Below are 19,530 nucleotides of genomic sequence, written 5' to 3'. Positions count from 1 at the left end.
GGAACACAGAGACAGACTTCCTGTAAATCATGCTGTACAGCATTTTGTGAAAAGGATATACCAGTATCATGATCAGGTGACCAATCAATGCACACAAAGTCTAGAACTGTATAATTAGGTGTTAACCAGGTGAATGAAATCATTATTTTATTATAGAAATCCATTAGGGTTTCGTTAATGATGTAAGGAAGGCAGTATTGCTTTTATGGCGTACATAAAACAGGGAGAGCAAAATAAATATGCTTTTTTTTTTATTAATCTCTGCTAATAATTAAAGCCATAATAGCAGTGACTTGCTGAAGCTTTTAGAGCTGTTGCATACTGGCTGAATCTGCCCTTGATTAATTTTTTTTAACGAATTGTTATTCTAAGTAAAAAAACTCTAATCTGAGTAAAAATGCAGAATATCACATGTGGAAACTGTTTACTGAAAATGTCATATTTCCATATGCTACGCATTGGCTTTTTGTATTCACTAAATGCATCCAGCCCTTGTGGCTTTGGCCCTGTGGCAACATAGAGTACCTGTGAGGACAAAAATATGGGAGATTACGCTGCTAACTTATATTGCGATACTGCAATTATAAACGCAGAGGGGTTGATTTACTAAAGACAAATAGGCTGTTCACTTTGCAAGGGAATTTTCCCATAGTTCAGTGAATGAGGTAAACATTTCCTGTGCAACAAATACCCAATCACATGCAATTCACTAAGCCAGCTCTTCTCAGTCTTTTTTCAGTAATGATCCCTTTAAAAATATACAAAATCTTGAGGCACCGCAGTCTAAAATGTAATAAATTTTAAGATAGGACCTCATGCGAAAACACAATCAAGATCCCTTCAAAATCAGAGCCCCCCTTTCACATCAGAGTCCCCCTTTACATTAGGACCCCTTTCACAATAAAAACCCCCCTCTTCATATTAGGAGCCCCCTTCACATCAGACGCCTCCCTTTACATTAGGACACCTTTTACATCAAAAGCCCCCCTCTTCATATTAGGAGCCTCCTTCACATCAGCAGCCCCCTCCTTCTACATCAGAGTACCCCTCTCTCACAGTGGAGCCTCCCTTCACATCGGAAACCCCCTTTACATCAAAGCCCACTCTTTCACATCAGAGTCTACCCTTTCACATCCAAAGCCCCCCTTCACATTACAAGCTAGTCACCCTTCACATCACCCCCTTCATACTGGGATCCCCATTCACATCAGAAGCCCCCCTTTGCATCAAAGGCCCACTTTCATATCAGACCCCCCCCCCCATTCACATTAGAAGCCCCTTCACATAAGAGTTACCCCCCCCCCCCCCATTCACATTAGAAGCCGCTTCACATAAGAGTCCTCAGTCCTCCCTTCACATCAGAGTCGTTCCATCACATCAGAAGCCAAAACTATGGCAGCAAGGCAGAGGAGTGTTGGCGGAGTAGGTCTAGAATAGATGAAGACGAAGATCTGTTCTTTTCTAAATGGATCCCACTTGCCTTGGATTAGCCTCATTCGTTTTGATGGTACTGGTGGCCTGGCCAGCATGCAACATGGAAAGCCATAACACTGTGCAGAAACTTCGCGGCATCCCTGACAAAATCAGAAGGCACCCCAGGGTGGCACGCAGCCTGGTTGAGAAAGGCTGCAGTAAGTCAAAGGTAATTCCCTTGCAAAGTGAATATTATATTTACCTTTAAGAAAGCGAACCCCAGAGACTGCAGGGTTATCACCCCACTCCCAGTAAGCAGTAAGTGCAGATTTCTCAGACGTATGCCTGCACCTTTAAAAATAAGCCAGCAATGGCAGCTCCCATATTTATATCCTCACACATTCACTGGAACCTGTTTTCCAATAAACCAGACTGAAAGCACAAGTAAGTCGCTGCATTCTGCATTCGTTTTGACAAGTCGAAACAAGACACAACGTGTAAGCTTTAACAAATATGCTCAGATACTTCAGACATCAAGGTTCTGAAAAATGGCGAATGAATCAGATGGCAAAGCCCGATGTAGTGACATCAGCATCAAAGACGATGTTATGCGCCAGTATTTTCTACATCAATCAGTATTTCGGATAAGTAGATGTGTTTTATTCATTGTAATTGATGGTTCAAGGTAAGCCTAGAATAAAGAGAAGCCCAAATAGGATTTCTCAGATTTGCTATTTGCATAAAAGTAGAGATTGTACGGTAAGATGGTGCAAGGGGTCACATTTTAAAATGTCAAGCAAAACAAACGACAAACGCACTCAACAATTTGTCACCAGTTATACAGTAAGGTGCACACGAAATGCACCTTACTGTATAACTGTTGACAAATTGTTGAGTGCGTTTGTCGTTTGTTTTGCTTGACCGATTTGGTGCAGCGACGCATGGGGTTTCTCAGCTACCATTGGGATGTGCGGGATCCCTTGTGTGTTTCTGTGCCTTTAAGGAGGTGGGGCGTCCTCCTGACAGGCCTGCACCCAATTTGATATCTTCTGCCCCCATGTGCTCCAAGATGGAGACTCTCATAGTTTAGAGTTCGGACCGCACTATAAGAGGTGCCTTGGCGCGGCAGTGCGGCTTTCACATCCTCTGCAGAAGACGTGTATCCAAACCTCTGTCATTATCCTTAGTGGTGAGACAAGTTGTTCTACATGCTGGTTTGTGAGTGTGCCATGATGCCTTTCTACTGTTTTACCATTTTAAAATGTGTCACAGTGCCAGAACTATGGCCCTGGTAGTCTGCTGCACAAAACTCCTGGCACCAAGAACTACCTTGTACAGCAGACCTGGGTATTTTATGGCCCGCAGGCCGTATCAGGCCCTTGGTCTGTGGTTGTCTGGTCCACTGTTATGGCTGTGCAAGCCATAGCCAAGAAAACAGTCGTTCTTAATGGGCCCTGTTCACAGCATACATGTGCAATGGTGTGCATTGCGTACAAATGTAGCATGCCTGCATTTTACACGGTGCAACTCACTGCGCCGCATGTCACCGCAGTGCCTGCGCAATACATGATCATACATGGCAAGGCAACAACCTGACAAAAATATAATGCCTGCAGACCATGCTTAAGTTCACATGGGTGTCAAAAAGAAACATGTGGATTGCATAGCATGGAAATGTGTTTTTGACAACTGTAAAGAGCTGTATGAAGCTTTTACAATACCTTGTTAAACAGGAAAATAAATAAATAGCTTTGCAAATGCCTAACAAGCGTCTAAAGCCTGTTTAACTGTCACATACTTGAACTGAGGTGTTCCGCAGGCTCTGCAAGTCACCAACACTTGCCAGACATCATGACGGGAAGCACATGAATTTTATGTGTGTATAGACCTTTCACTTATATGTTACAGAACACGCTTTGGGTGTACCAAGCATTTAGAAAGCTTCAGTACCATGAAGCTTGTGTTCTTTATGTGTGAATGAAACCCGAGACCCTGTTAGGGTTGCCACCTGTCCCGGATTCACCTGGACAGTCCGGGTTTTGAGTCCTGTATGTGCTGTGTCTGGGTTTTAGCTGGCCTGAAACCCGGAAACAGCACATACAGGACTCAAACCCCGCACTGTCTAGGTGAATCTGGGACAGGTGGCATCCCTAGACCCGGTTCAGACCAGCCGCATTGGACTGCACTTCCAGCCTTGTCCAGTACAGTCCCAGCGCACAAACAAAGCTAATCTGCCTTGCTATCAGTCAGTCCAGCTCAAACCACTGCTCCATGGTGGTGTGCACTGAAAAAAAGGACTGCATGCAGCCTTTTTTTTTCGGTGCAGCATGGTGCGACACACTACAACTGCTGCTCTGCGGTCGATAGAACCGAATATCACTTGACATTTCAATAAAGTTCTAAAAGAAAAGTGGAATCGGGACCATCCCTATAATGAGGCGGTTGCCTCAGGCAGCATCTCTTTGGGTCACGTGGGGGGGCGACAGGCTCTGCCTGCCGCCCCTGCATGTGCAGAGTGTCTGTCGCCCCCCTTTCCGGCCAGAGTGTCCTAGGTTGCTATGAGCCAGACGGGGAGATTTGGAAGGGCAATATAAAGGCCATACACACCTCCCTTCCCAGCTCATAGCAACCTGGGACACTTTGGCCTGCATCCCCCCAGCCCCTGGCAACCAGTGATGTCAGCCACAGCAAAAATAAGATGATCTACTACCCCATGAGTGTGCACCACCACCTCCTGCCCCAAACAGTAAAAAGGCTAGGGACACACGAGTGCAATGTGGTGGGATTGGTGCATCTGCACTATTACTACCAGCACGCATCAGTGGTCACGTGTCTGGCACATCTGGCTAGTGTGACACAGACCATATAGTTCCAAAAGATCCCAGTTTAGTCAAAGGAGATTCCAGTACTGACTGCTTGCTCCACATTATTGTACATTACAGAAGAACCTCCTAGATTTTCTTATGGAAATATAAACCAGCCGAATGTAGCCATGAACATATGATGGTCTATGAGTAGCTCGCAGTACTTATAGCAAAGGACTATACTGTACAGGACATGAAAAGATACTTTAACCAGGATCTCTAGACTAAGCCTTTTTTTTATTTCTAAAATGGTGTGGTTAAAGTGTAAGCCCATCTGTCAGCCTGTGCTCTCATTGGGGAGATTCCCCCTTCTATTTATACTGGTGACCTCTGTCATCTAGAACAAAAGAGAGGGGAAATCCATTATTTGACAATTCAAGAAGAAAGGCAAATCTTCCAGTGGGGGCAGTTGTCCTGGTGACAACAAAGAGGGGAACTCCCCTCACTTTGGGAAATTTCCTCTAACTTCCTCTTGCAATTTCCCAATGGTACACAGAAAAAATGTTAGTCACAGGTTACTTTTAACCCTTCATAAAACAAAAACCTTTGGGGGATGGATACACTTTAATAAGCCTGTGTAAACCATCAGTAAAGTGCTGATGTTGGCAGCTTTTAGATACAAGCCAAGTAAAGAGTAATATGTGGATAAAGTACAGTGTGCCACCTGTAGCATGCTGATCAGTATAAATAGGATTAGATCTGTGTGAGTGTGTGTGGTGGGGTTTACAACGCTGGACGTAGCCCTTTTATGTGTCTGTCCACCGGTATCTGGAAGAAGGGGATGATGAGGATGTCCTACCTGCACAGCTCCTGGCACCGGAGAAGATGAATCCGCAGCACAGGTCACACCAGGCTGTCACAACGCCCTCGGCCTGAAACGTGTGGCCGCCTCCCGGCTTCTGCGGCTGGAAGATGTAGCGGACATCTGGGGGAGGCCGGTGAGCTCGTAACCTCCGCCGGACTCCGGGGGGTACCCCTGGCACTGCCACCACTCTGGCCGGGCTGGAAACGGGGGCCTCCCTCTTATCACCCAGCGGGGACAGCAGAGCCCGGCCTGCGGGAGACCGAGTTAGAGCAGACATGGCCGGATAAGGTGACAGCAGAGTCCCCGGAGTCACTGACAGCTCGGACAGCGATGTCTACACAGGACTAACGAGGACACGATGACAGCTGCTCACACCTCCTGCAAGACACGCCCCTATCCTCCCACAAACACGAGTCAGCTTCTTCGCCCCGCCCCCTGCCTGTGTGGTGCTAGTGTACTGTACACCGCCCTCTACACTCCTACCAACATCCTCCCCGTCCTCACACATGCTGCATCAATGTAGCAGCTAGGAACTTACAAAGTACTTCTTCATCTACACATCAAGCTCATGGATTAAAAAAAAAAAAAAAAGGAAATTTTTCCCCAAATGGAAAAAATGTTTGCAAGGATTTATGGCAAGGTTAACCTTTTCGCTGCTGGAAGCTTTTATTGCATTTTTAATAACATGCAAAGTTTAAGCAGGGGGCTAACCATTTTTTTTACACAACTTTATTGCTATCACATAGGGGGCTAATACCTTTTCTTATGTGATAGCATATTACTGGTGACAGGTCCTCTTTTCAGAGACATCAGGGTTCTATTATTCAGCTCAGAAACCAGAAGTGATGAATTCATCATTGTTTCCAGGTTCAGTTACCGGAGGGGAGTTGAGCATTTGGATGTTCACTGATCTCCCTCTGCTCTCCCAGCTGATACCTGCCATGGCTGTGCCAAGCCCACAGGAGGGATAGCAGAGCCTGGGATACATGGTGGGGTGGGGGCACTAGCAGGGGGTGTAGAAGTGATCAGATGCCTCTATGGCTTGTTCACGCCATCTGCGTTTTCCTTGTCATGGATGGTGACAGTTCACACCACTACGTTCCGGTAGAGTGCGCTTTAAAAAAGTACAGCATGCAGTACTTTTTTAAGTGCACTACAGTGAGACGCGGTATAACCACATTGCACTGCAATGAGCTCAGAGAACCTAAAGTAGTATTAAAGTCACATTTGTTTTTACATACATATACTGCCAGCAAGCAGCAGATGTATGCAAAAACATTTTTTTTTTAAAGTTACCAAATAGGTCATTACTTACCTGTCTCTCAGCCACTTGCTACCGTCTGAAGATCTGGAGCTTCTCGAGCAGCCGAGCAGGATGATGGGACAGGCGCATGTGCAGTAGAGATCTTTGGCAGGGAGAAGAGGAGAGACACCGGGTAAGTCAATGCACGCAGCTGTGTCGAACAGACACCATGGGATACAGAAGACACAACAGTCAGCGCTGGATCAGAGATCAGCACCAGCGCTGGAGGGTCCCCTAAAATACTGGAAAGAAGATGACGGGATCAAGAGGCATCATTTAAGGTAAGTCCTTAAAGCAGCATTGGAGGAAGGGGGGGTGAAAAGTGCGAATAGGCTTGATCAAGTGCATCGGCACTGTATGGGCACACGCAAACCAGCAGCTGTGCGGCTGCTGGTGAGAACAAGCCTTTAAAGTAATTTCTGACCTCTACCTGAAAGTCAATGGTCAGCTGAGGGGGTGTAAACACACCCACTCTGCTCCGACTGTCTGTCAGCTATTACAGCAGTGATAGTCCGACTCCAAACAATTCAAAGCAGAGAGTGTTTAAAGCCGACTTAATGAGCCAGCCAAAATTCGCACAGTGGGTTGCCCTGTTGCCACCCTTCCATCTGGCATCCCTCAATCAGGGGATCAAAGGAGCTGGATGGAATTTTTTTGGGGGCAAACAGTAATAGCAGTCAATCAGCTGCCGTCATTGTTCAGGTACTCTGACAGCGGCACCCACGCTACGCTGCTGTCAGAGTACAAAGGACACAGCGGAAGATGTTTAGCGTGGATGGAGAAATCTCTTATTTATTTATTTTTGTTCAGCTGGCAGGTTGAATCAAAAAAATATAAATGTGTAAACGCAGTTTAAAGGATAATTAAAACCTCCGGTGTTTTTGCATATATCTACTGCTATGCTGACATTAACATTGGGGGGAGGGAAAACATTTTTTTGACTTTAATGTCACTTTAAGGGTTAGTACCTCTGTCAACTTTTTATTGACATCTGTGCCCCCATTTGGGAGATTTTGTCTTATTTCCTCTGTGCCAGGTGTCAGAACAGGGGCGTAAGGGAACCCCCCCCTTTTAAGAACACAGCCAGCAATGAGACATTTTCTAGTAGAGGAAGGTTTATAACCTCTGTTAGGGCTTTTGTACATGGTGACCCGTGGCCATACAACATAAATTCTGCTGTATTCCTGTTACTGGGAAGCCCCAGGTGCTGTGTACAGCCTCTCATGGAAGTCAATGGCTATATGCATGCATACACATGTGTGCAACCCTGAACGCAGACCCGTTGTGTTGAGCTGTCTGCCCGTATGCATGCACAGGTTAATGGATATCTGGAATAAACCAATGTACAGCCATTGACTTCTATTGGAGGCTTTATGCAGCACTCCCTGGCCGGGGAAATATGCCGGGATTTATGTTGTATGTCCACAGGTGGCCATGTGCAAAAGCCCTAAGTATTTTATTGCTGTTTTTGTCCAAATGAGGGACATTTTGCTTTACTTCCTGTCCTGGCGGCACCTGTCAAGCAGAATAGGAAGAGAATGTTCTCTATGGGAGCAGAAATACTGAGTATGGGCAACGTTAAGCAAGTGGCATCACTGCTTCAAACTAGTATGCCATTCTAGTATACACAGTTTTATAACCAGTTCACAGTTCAAATAGCCAGATTAAGGACTCGTTCACACCAGTCCGTTGGGCTGAGGAGATTAGCGTGTGCCTGCTGGTATGAATGGGCCCTTAACAGCCAGTAGATAATAATGGATGGCTATTACAAAACATGTTCTCACTCCAGGTTAGTTACATTTTCCCCTGGAGTGGGGCTTTAATACTGACTGTATGGGGTTCATGGATGGAGTGCAGCATTTGGCTCATTGATTCATTTTCCTTTTAATAGGTCTATATTTTTATTTGAATCTACATTTTGGGTTCATGCACATGGCTTGCTGAAACCATACAGTGTAAATGCCGGCATATTTCCCCAGCATAGGTGATGCATACAGCCTCCCATAGAAGTCAACGGCTGTACGCAGCCGTATAAAGGGCAGTTGTCAAAAAAAAAAAAAACCCACGCATGTACAGGCACACAACCCCCAATGTAGGCTAAACAGACATTGACTTCTATGGAAGGCTGCAAGCATCACCTGTGGATCCCTGCGTGGGAAATACACAGCAATTCATGTTGTACAGGTTCAGCTGCCTGTGCACATGAGCTCTTACAGACCAACCTGTGCAACTTAATTGTCAAGGACAGGGGAAAGGACAAACTATAAAACTGTCAGGTGTGTTTACAATGACCACTTTTTATGCACATCCGGTAAATCCTTAAAAAACTGCTTCAAATTCTCAAACAACTCTGGAAGTAATAGTTGGTTCAAACTACTGAACCTTTTATTGAACAACTTGGTCTGCATGTAAATGTGGAGATAAAATATAAAGAGGTGAAATAAAATAATTCATACTATGTATGAACCTTGAATTGTTCTCTGCAAACAGCATTCTTCATGCTAGTGCTCCTGCAAGGGACAAAGAATCCAGAGTTGTTCTAATTTGTAATCTCAGTAGCGTGTTAAACGGGTAAAGTTAGGCTAAATGTCAAGAACAGTTCACAAGCACAGTTGATCAAGCAGAATACCAGAAAACAAGACTGGCAGACCATGCAGAAGAGCTGACACGTTGACACAGCAACACCAACAGGCTACCTTTGTCCTCTATTTGCCTATAAACTCAAGATGCCGCTTGGTGTATCTCTTAAAATGTAGGCGCACTGATAATGCTGAGATTAGTGTTAATCCACAGTGATGTGCTTAATGAAATAAAATAGGATTGATATTTATTTGAAAATGTCCAGACTATGGACAATAACATTACATATTCTTAACAAACGGTAAAAAAGCTTTAAAACAAGCCATGACTGGCTTCTGTAGCTGCGTGTACTGTGACATAATTCATCCTCCAAGTTCACAACAGACTTTAAGGATGAGGTTTGTTTGTTTCTATCAGCTTATAGGTCCTGCTGTTTACTTTAGAAGCCTGGCAATCTGGCAAAGTTTCCGCTAGAAAATAAGGGGAGAGGAGCAGTGATTTTAGTGCTTCTGTTGTGAACTTTGAAGATCCACTTCTCTACAATGCCTGCAACTGCATAGGTCAGTGGCGTGGATATAAAGTGCTTTTACTGCTTGTTGTGATATGTAAATACTTTAATGTGCAAGGCCTGGGCAGAGGTGTACTTAAATAATAATGTAAACAATAATGCTAACTACTACCTGCAGAAACCTAAGTGGACCACTAACTGGTAAATAAAACATTGGGATTTCATACTTCTGGTGTGCACAGCAGTTAGAATCAGCATTCCATTGCACTGCAGAGCAACATCAAATCGATTTTTAATCGATTAATTATAACGCACATACAGATCCAACTACATTAGCCTATACACATATAGCACAGTATTTCCCCAGCCCTATTATTAATGCAGTGATATATTCTTAAAAAATTAAAATGTTTGGATGCAACTAGTGGAAGCAAAATTTTTTTATGAGAGAGAGAATCAGGCACTGCTGCAATGCACATGTGCTGACATGGAGAGAGAGCAGGGTGTTGTCCTATCAGTGTGCTGCTGCTCCTTCAATGTTTAATTAAGCAGCGGGTGTGTTCTTGACTAAGCATTGTGGCTGCTGAAATGGAGATCAATGAGCTCTTTTGGCAGGGTGCCTGGAGCGCAAGACTGGAGATACAGATGTACTAATCCTGTGGCGGGTAAACAGTCCCTTCAAATACTGAGTCTTTGGCTTCAAGAATCTGATTCAATGACCCAGAACATGTATTTTATGCAGTTAAGGTTTTCTGAATTTCATTTTCTGCTTATTCATTGTGGGACCAGTGAGCCAGAGGGTATAGGACTCAGTGAGTTGGCATAACAGCCAGGTAACTCACATTTTCAGGTGTACAGTAAAGGAGGACCAAGAATTTCTTTCAGGTTTACCTTAAGCCAACCATGTGCTTAAGGTAAATCCAGAATATTTTTCAGGTTTACCTTAAGCCAAACAGGAATAATCAACCTATTCCATGGAATCTATCGCTTTGTAGGGCATTTCTACAAGGTAGCGGACAGGAACAATGGCAGCAGAAATTTCACAAGAATAAGTCAGTCGGCTAAGCTGGAAACGTTTTGGCCATTTCCTACTGTTTGTGCCTCCTAATATGTACGAGCAAGCCAGAGATATTTGTGTTGGCAAAGCAAATCATCTTAAAATAAGCAAATACCAAAAAATTATGTCTGAGAGGATCATTTTAGGTCTCGTTCACACCTAGACGTATTGCATATGCGCGTCAGTCGCGCGTTTCCGAAGGCTACTCGGCTGTATCCCAATGGAAACGCGCAACAAAACGGCCCAAAGTAGTACCTGTACCTTTTCAGGCGTGGGCCATTCTGTAGCGCGTTAGGGACGGGCGGAAATACGCAAAGGTGGGAACGAGACCATTGAATACAATGGGATTTATATTTTTGAGCGTTGTGTAGAGAGTTCGTCGAGCGTAGAACGTGCTACAAAACGTTCAGGTGTGAACGAGGGCTTAATGTTATCTAACCTAAAGTACAAAAATGGCCTTCCATTAACAAATGCTGCAGCCCTTAAAGAGACCCTGCTATTATTTTTTAAAAAAAATAAACCGTCGGCAGACCATTTAGTTGAACAAAAATCCATCCAAAAGATTTTCTGTGCATTTAATGTTTTACTGCATGTGGTTTACCTGTAAAATTCTCCCTTGTGTAGACTCAAAAGCCAGAGACTTCTGCTGGGCACCACCATGTGATGTCAGCAGTATCAGAGTTGTCACTCAAGTGACACAGTATAGCATTTTCCGTCACTTATCACCCGGCTGATACATAACAAAAATATGGAGGGAGGTGAGGGTAGCGGCAGAGGAGCTGGACCATCTGAGATAAATTAATATTAATTAGACACTCCCAGAAGAGAAGGCTATGAAGTGCAAGGAAAGAGGGGGCTCCAATATGGACTTGACACATTCTGGGGTATCAATTTCTTAGCAAGCTCAGATGCACATCGCAATTCAAAATCATTGCAAATCATTTATAGAAGTAAGCACGTTGCAAGCAAATAGTTAAATTACTGCATTGTTCTAAATTGTGACAGGGTCTCTTTAAAGTTAACCTGTTGGCTATTTATAAAGAAAAATGACTGCCTTACAGCAGATACAACCTAAAACTTGGTGTTACCTTTGCAATGAAGAAAAGCCTCCCCTGGGTGCCTCCGTTTGTTATTCAGGCCTGATACGCACATGGTGCCCAGTAAGACTGGCCACTGAGGCATTCTCACTGGATAGCGGGGATGACAGCTTTAATTTAGACCACTAGCGGAATAAACGTTTCAGAGAGCGGCACACAAGTTGGTTTTCTGGTTATAAAAGGCAATAGCAGTTATCTCGCTTGTTCTTGGGCAGGGATTTATTTTAAATGTTTAAAATCTTTGACAGGTTTGCTTTAAGGCCCTGTCCACAGGCCTTGGGCTTTTGCAGCTTGCTGTTAGGTGCAAACTGACAGTATGGGTCATTGCTTTGATAAACGTCTGAGATCATTCAAAAGTTAATTGACCTGTACATTTGATCTCATAAGCTAAATCAACCTGCTTTACCATTGAATTGTACAAGGAGAAAAATAGTTCCCATACCAAACAAAAATCTTTATTACTTTGGGCTTAGGCCATTTTTAAATCACACACTAGTCTAAGGGCTTTGGGCTTCTGGTCAATGGATGAATACAGCCTGCTTTCAGGTGCATTCCGCGTGCATTTGAGATTAGTTTTAGACAATTAAAGTTCACTGACTGGTAAATTTGACCTGCATTTGACCTCCTCCTAAGCTGCATCAACCTGCTTCTGTACTCCCATTGATTTGTAAGGGCACTCCTCCAACAGGAGTGTCAGATTCCCATCTTCCCCACCGCACGCGGGTTCCTTCCTCCAATCCAATCACTGTGTGGCTGCAAGACTCAGAAGTGTTAAAGGTAACAGAGGAAGGCATGACAGTACACGCTGTGGGGCATGGATAACTAACACTCCCAACAGTGTTAAATGCCAAAGAGGCTTTCAGATGAGCAGAGCTGAAATGGAGGAGAGAAACAGGCCACCAAAGAGATGAATATGCTTTGTATTCTACTGCAGGGAAGTGCTAGTTTGAAATTTTTAAAGATCTGAGAGGGTCTCTTTTCATGCAAAACTCAAAAGTTTCATCTTGGTTGCCAGTCTCTCTGTATCTACCCTCCATTACATGCAGATCCCTAGTGAAAATAGCATGAATCTGATTGTTAAAATGTTTGAAATGTGCATAACGATTTGTCCAGTCTTTGGAGAACCATGCAATCGACCAGCAGTACGAAAAAGAAAAAAAGAATCAGGAACAGGTTAGCAGAGGGCTTGTACCACTGAAAATACCAGCATGTGATAAGCAGTTTAGATACACTTGCTATAACCCTCTCGGAAACCCATATATCATTGTGCACAATGGGTAAATCTGGTGCATGATTTGATTTAACTATCCCAAGTATTATTTCCCTAACACAATGCTCATTATCTTCTTACAACAATGTACTCATTTTCCACAGGATACTTGACACATGTTCTTTTTATATATTAAGGTTAATAAAGATAGATTTCTTTCATTACACTAGACTACATGCATCGTTGCACATAGGTCCTTGCTCTGCAGATCTGTTTTTTCCAATCATTACAATGACTTATTCAAGGTTAACCCAAGTTGATATTGAGTAGGATTCACATTGTACTGTACCTATAAAGGGCATTTAAAGAAGTATGTTTACTGCATTGTCCATTTCACCCAGTGACTAACCAAAAATGCATGGCCTCTGGATCCAAACCATCAAAATATACTTTGTAAGTGGAATAGTTTAACAAAACTATTCCCAAGCTGGGTAAGAAACATTACTGGCAATTACGTATGGTCGCTGTGAGCCGAGGCGTTCTTCACACACTTCTCAAGGAAATAAAGCTGAACACAAAACGGACAGATTAGGTTTCACATTTAAGGTATAAAAAACAGCGCGGCCTCCATGTGTAAAAAAACGCATTTTATTGAATAAATAAAAATAGGTATATATACTCACAAGAGTAGAATTTCAGAATGCTTTCAATAAATTGCCACAATGTCGGTCAGAAGGGAGTAATCAGCCCCGGCTATATAAAACAGCAGCCTCCGGTCACATCAAACAGTCCACCGGCCCCTGTGAGCTTGGTCAACCTGTTTGATGTTACCTATTTTTATTCTTTCAATAAACGTTTTGTTTTTTTAAACATGGAGGCGGCGCTTTGTTTTCTATGTCTTTTATGTATGCAACGGGAACCTCTGATCCCCTGGATGAGCAGTCCCTCGAGTATATGAAGAGCTGATACTGTGGGAGGATTGTTTGTGGCAACTAACTCCTTAAGCGCTAAGAGAGACAAAAATCTTTTTTTTTCAGATTTAAGGTATCAGAGCATCAAAATCTAACAACAACTATGTAGTTGTTGGAATTTCTTTTGCAGTTATTGTTAAGTACTACACTAAACAGCAGTTGCTATATTTTTTTGGTTTGGATGTATGAAATTTAAAATAAAATGTGGCCCTCATAAAAGCTTATTTACATCAACGCCTTGGAAACCATAGGCCAAAATGAATATACAATTTCCACGCTATACTTTTCTTAATGCAGAAAAGAACAAAAATGTTGTATTGTGTGAAATGAGCCATATCCTCTAATGGACTACAAACCACAACATCATTTAGATATTATTTAGTTAGAATATTTCATCCAATTCTATAGTCATCTCTCTATTTAGACGAACAGAGATATCACAGAACGCCACATTATACCTCATTTCCTGGCATATTACCCAAAGATATTATAACCACGTATAAGGCTAGCATTATGCGTGAATCTTTTCCATCAGATCAGTCCTCTCTAAATGTATCCATGATTGAATTGTGTGTGACTTGAATAAAGACATCTCTGCAAGGAATAAAATGTTCTAATTATTTAATAACAGTGTTTACTTTATGTGCACCATGGATAAATTCTCTGTAAACAGATCACCTGAAAGCTACAGTGCTTTATGGGTACAATAAAACTAAACAAGTCTGTTGAACAGCAATTGTTAACATAGTCAAAATAATAAAATCAAGTTTTTTTTTTGTATTCACAGTATATTACAAATATATACACAAATCTCTGGCACAAATATTACAGACAAGGAGGCAGGCAGGGGATAAGGTCCACTGTAATGCCAAGATGGCAACGTGCACAGCTACTGCTGAGAATGGGCAACAACTTGCATCATTATATGCAGTCCACATTCCGAAGGCCACCATCCATAGTCAGAGCCCCAAATCTAATAGAGACAGAAAAAGGGAATAATTCAATGTTTACGCAATAAAAAAAACTCAGATCTTTCCACAAGAATAATTTAATGCAGGAAGAAATTATCTTTTTGGTTAATGTAATTATGTTGCTGCCAATGCCAGCTGTAAATCTAATCCAAGAATGGACATTAAAACCTATTTTATTGCCAGTGGTTTTTACCTTTCCAAAATATGATTATTTTCAGCCAACTCTTTGACAACTCCTTCCATTTCTTCTTTCAGTTTGCGCATTCTGCAATACAAGAAGTATAGTTATAGTAATCTTAAAGTATAGTGTAATTTCAATTAGAAGGTTTAGCTTGTTGATGTGACACTCGCATATTTCTGTAATTGTATAGAAATATTTCTTCCTGTTTAAGAACTGCTGAGATGCAATTTCAGACATAGAGATTACATTGTTGTCTTGCAGCCTCAGAGTTGCATTATGTGAAGGCATAGTAAAGCATAACCATTGTTTAACATTGCAAAGAAGGAAGCTAAGCTGCCCCCGTGCACATATACACTCACTGGCCATTTGAGTGGCAAATATTCAACAAGGAGCTGGAAACATTCCTTAGAGAGTTTGGTCTATATTGACATGAGAGCATCTCAAGGTGCTGCAGATTTGTCCATGATGCGAATCTCGCATTCCATTACATCCCAAAAGGTGCTCTATTGGACTGAGATCTGGTGACTGTGGAGGCCATCTGAATACAGTGAATTTGTTATCATGTTCAAAAAAACAGTTTGAGATGATTTTAACTTCGTGACATGGTGCGTTATGCTGCTGGAAGTAGCCATCAGAAGATGGGCAGACTGTGGTCATAAAAGGATGGACATGGTCCACAACAATACTCATCTAGGCTGTGGCATTTAAACGATGCTCAATTGGTACTAAGTGGCCCAAAGGGTGCCAAGAAAATATCCCCCACACCATTAACACTACCACCACCAGCCTGAACCGTTGATACACGGCCAGATGGATCCATGCTTTCATGTTGTTTAGGCCAAATTCTGACTGGACAATCTGAGACTCATCAGACCAGGCAACATTTTTCCAATAATCTATTGTCCAATATTGGTGAGCCCTTGCAAATTGTAGCCCAAGTTTCCTGTTCTTAGATGACAGAAGTGGCACCCGGTGTGGTCTTCTGCTGCTGTAGCCCATCTGCTTCAAGGTTCGACATGTTATTCGTTCAGATGCCCTTCTGCATTCCTTCAGTTATAACGACTGGTTATTTGAGTTACTATTACCTTAATATCAGCTTGAACCAGTCTGCCCATTCTCTTCTGACCTGCAGTATCAACAATGCATTTTCGCCCAGAGAACTGCTGCTCACTGGATATTTTCTCATTTTCAGACCATTCTCTGTAAACCCTAGAGATGGTTGTGTGTGAAAATCCCAGTAGATCAGCAGTTTCTGAAATGCTCAGACCAGCCCGTCTGCCACCAAAAACCATACCACATTCAAAGTCACTTAAATCACCTTTCTTCCCCATTCTGATGCTCGGTTTGAACTTCAGCAGACCATCACCATGCCTAAATGCATTGAGTTGCTGCCATGCGATTGGCCGATTAGATATTTGCGTTAACGAGAGGTTGAACAGGTGTAGCTAATAAAGCGGCCAGTGAATGTATAACTACAATTAATGCATACCAACAATGTTTCTACAACATGCACACCAATATTAAAACACACTAATACATTTACAAAACACTATATAGATGCCCTTGGATAATGGTAGCTGGGTTGTTTCTTTAAATACAGGCGTGGATAAATTTGTTGGTACCCTTCCATGAAAAAAGAAGAACCCACAATTGTCACTGAAATTACTTGAATCCAGGTAAAGTACCGTAAGATGCACTTTTTTCCCCCCAAAAAGAGGGGGAAAATGTGCCAGCGTCTTATGGAGCGAATCCCGACGCCCGAGACATGCAGTTTTGGGTGCCGGACGAGCAGTTTTTTTGTACAATTAGCTCTGCTATAGCAGAGCTAAATGTACAGTAGGAGCCACTGCTCGTTTAATACGAGTGATCTAATGAGATCACTCGTATTAAAACTGAGCGGCGGCGATCGAGATTACCATAGAGCGGACGGACGTTCTTCGTCTGCTCTGTGTGATCACTGAGACCGTGGCGCTGTAATCACAGCGCCACCTGTCTCAGCGGTCACTAACTGCAGCTTCTGTCACAGAAGCTGTGACAGAAGCTACGGTCTTTCAAGTGCTCCATAAGGCGCACCGGACCTCCCTGCATCCTATGGTCCGGTGCGTCTTATGGAACGCAAAATACGGTAATTGACATCTATCATTGTTCATTTCATATTTAATAAAAATCAGTGTTCAGAATATTTTAAATAATAAAACAATTGAAAATGGCATGGACAAAAATGATAAAGTATAAACCTAATATGTTGCTGCCCAAACATTAGAGACATTCAGTGCAAATAAGTGATTTCTGTAGCTCTCAATGAAAATGTCCGCTCAGGGTTTATAGAAGGTCACATGAGAAAAGTGCAGTGTATTTTTCTTAGCAACTCTTGAGTGCTCTTAGCTGCGTGCTTTAGGTTCTTATTCTGTTGGAGGCCCCTGTGAAGTTTTTCTTGGCTTTTTGTTTAACATTCACACTATCCTTCTATTCAATCTGGGGTAAACTTCCCCATGCGGCCACATCCAGGGAGGTTGACTACATTCCTGTGAAAACTTCTTAAAAAGGAGAACTATGAGGTGAGTGACTTTTACTCACCTCATAGTTCTAGCCGACCTGTGACAATGAGACTGTCACAGGTGGGCTCAGTAGAACGGGAGGTGAGCGAACACATACCGGCGTTCGCTCACCTCTCGATCCTGTCACGGCTCTCTGCCATGACACGGGAGGGGCTGGATTCCCCCCTACCCGATCCGCCAACGCTGACTGCCGGAACGGACGGGGGAGGGGCCGGGTATCGCTGGCTCTGCCTTTAGATAGGCAGAGCCAGCTGTCAGTCACGCAGCTGGGCGGATCCCGGCACAATTGTCGGGATCCGCTTCAGCTGCGACAACTCAGTATACCGCGAGCAGCTGCTCGCGGTATACTGGCAGCGTCTCAGTATACCGAGAGCTAAAGCTAGCGGTATACTGAGCCTAGGGTGACGTTTGTGTCCTCCCGTTACCCTAAGGAGAACTATGGGGAAAAGACTTAACCCCATAGTTCTCCTTTAATAATATTTGCATCTGTAGTCACAGGAATATCAAGCTGCAAAAAATATGGTCCTATAGCATTTACCTTTGACATGCTGGTCTATAACTTTCTTTCTGATGTCCTCAGACAACTCTATTCATGCATTCTCTGGTCCATGTTCAGTGTGGTAAAAACAATACCAAACAGCAGAGTTACTTTTTTCCCCCATTTAAATAAGCTGACTGATTACACGTTTAAAAATCATGAGATCCAATTATTTATAATCTTTTCTAGGGGTACCAAAAAATCTGTGCAAGCCATTATACAATACTATATTTTTTCACACTTTATTTTATTATAACATGGCAAAGGCATAGAAGTATACATGAATGAATTGCTATTAATTTAATAAATTTCAGGGAGAATGTGCACCAACAATTGTTTCCACACCAGTAATAATTATTTTTACAAAACAAAACCCCCACTGTGACCCATACCAAATGTGTATCACAAGACTGAAAAAATCCTTTCTGTTCTAAAAAAAAAGGATTTGGAATGAGGAAACAAATACAAGATGTATTTTCCACTGCACCATTTCCCAGCAGTGCTAGAAACAGGCCACTTTCACTTACGATTCAAAACTAAGATATACTGTATAATGTAATAGTGAATAGTATATTAACACTAAGGATCTAACCCCTTCCCAACTGATGACGGGGTTATTCCATCAGGATCATAAAGTTAACGACCGGTGACGGAATAATCCCGTCATGCAGTAAAATGAGCGCTGGTCTGTGAAGGGACCAGCGCTCATTGAGCTAATGTTGTTGCGAGGTCCCTCTGTGTACGAGGCAGGCCCTCAACAGCAAATGAGAGGGGCCCAGCACTGTGACCACTGCTATAAGTAATCACAGTGATCACAGCCCTGTTACAGCCACTGAGCTGGCTTGCAGCTCACTGTGTTGTGAAGTTGCAAGCCGGATCAGTGTTGCAAAAGTGATACAAAGTATCTCCGAGAAGAATACAGTCTCTCCTCAGAATACAAAGTATTAAAGCCCCTGTAATTAAAAAAAAAATAATAGGATTTTTGTACTCACCGTAAAATCCTTTTCTCTCCGTTCATTTCTCCGACCGACCTCAGTCTCAAAGGATCACAGCTTGGTTATTCCACTACAGTCCTCCGCCCTACCAACTGAGCCACCGAAGGATCCCTTCAAAACCAGGCCATCAAGCCAGCGACTGTAAAGACAGACGGCACACCGAAACCTGGGAAAGAAGATCCGGACGAATCGGCAGCCGCCAGGGAACGTCCGCTACGAACCAGACCGCCTCCGATTACCACACCCTTCGTGGCCAAGCTGGAGCCACGGGGATGACGGGAATGTCCTCTGCCGCGATCCTGTGTAGAAGACGCGGTAAACAGTACATCGGAGGGAACGCGGAAAGCAGACCACAATGGACCCATGGAGTCACCAGGGCATGCACTGCATCCGCCCAAGAATCCCGAGTACGGGCATTGGACCGATCGACTTGCCGATTGAGACGAGATCCCAGGAGACCCACATCAGGAGTCCCCTGC

At 43.2% G+C, this 19,530-nt stretch overlaps 1 protein-coding gene across 1 annotated transcript in view; it reads right to left on the bottom strand.

Annotated features, from left to right (window-relative positions):
- Positions 1-14,411: 14,411 nt before the first annotated feature.
- The window catches only part of TBK1 (TANK binding kinase 1), a 46,308-nt gene continuing 41,189 nt past the window's right edge, over positions 14,412-19,530 (bottom strand). The window contains exons 20-21 of the mRNA XM_018576387.1: positions 14,973-15,044; positions 14,412-14,781 (exon numbers count right to left, since the gene is read on the bottom strand). Of these exons, the coding sequence (XP_018431889.1) occupies positions 14,730-14,781; positions 14,973-15,044 (124 nt within the window). The 3' untranslated portion in view covers positions 14,412-14,729. The remainder of the gene's footprint in view (positions 14,782-14,972; positions 15,045-19,530) is intronic.

Source organism: Nanorana parkeri, unplaced genomic scaffold (genome assembly GCF_000935625.1).
Source record: "Nanorana parkeri isolate BGI_ZX_2015 unplaced genomic scaffold, ASM93562v1 scaffold65, whole genome shotgun sequence".
NCBI classification, from domain to species: domain Eukaryota; kingdom Metazoa; phylum Chordata; class Amphibia; order Anura; family Dicroglossidae; genus Nanorana; species Nanorana parkeri.
Note: the sequence above shows the minus strand (reverse complement) of the source record. Positions and strands in the feature narration are given on the sequence as shown.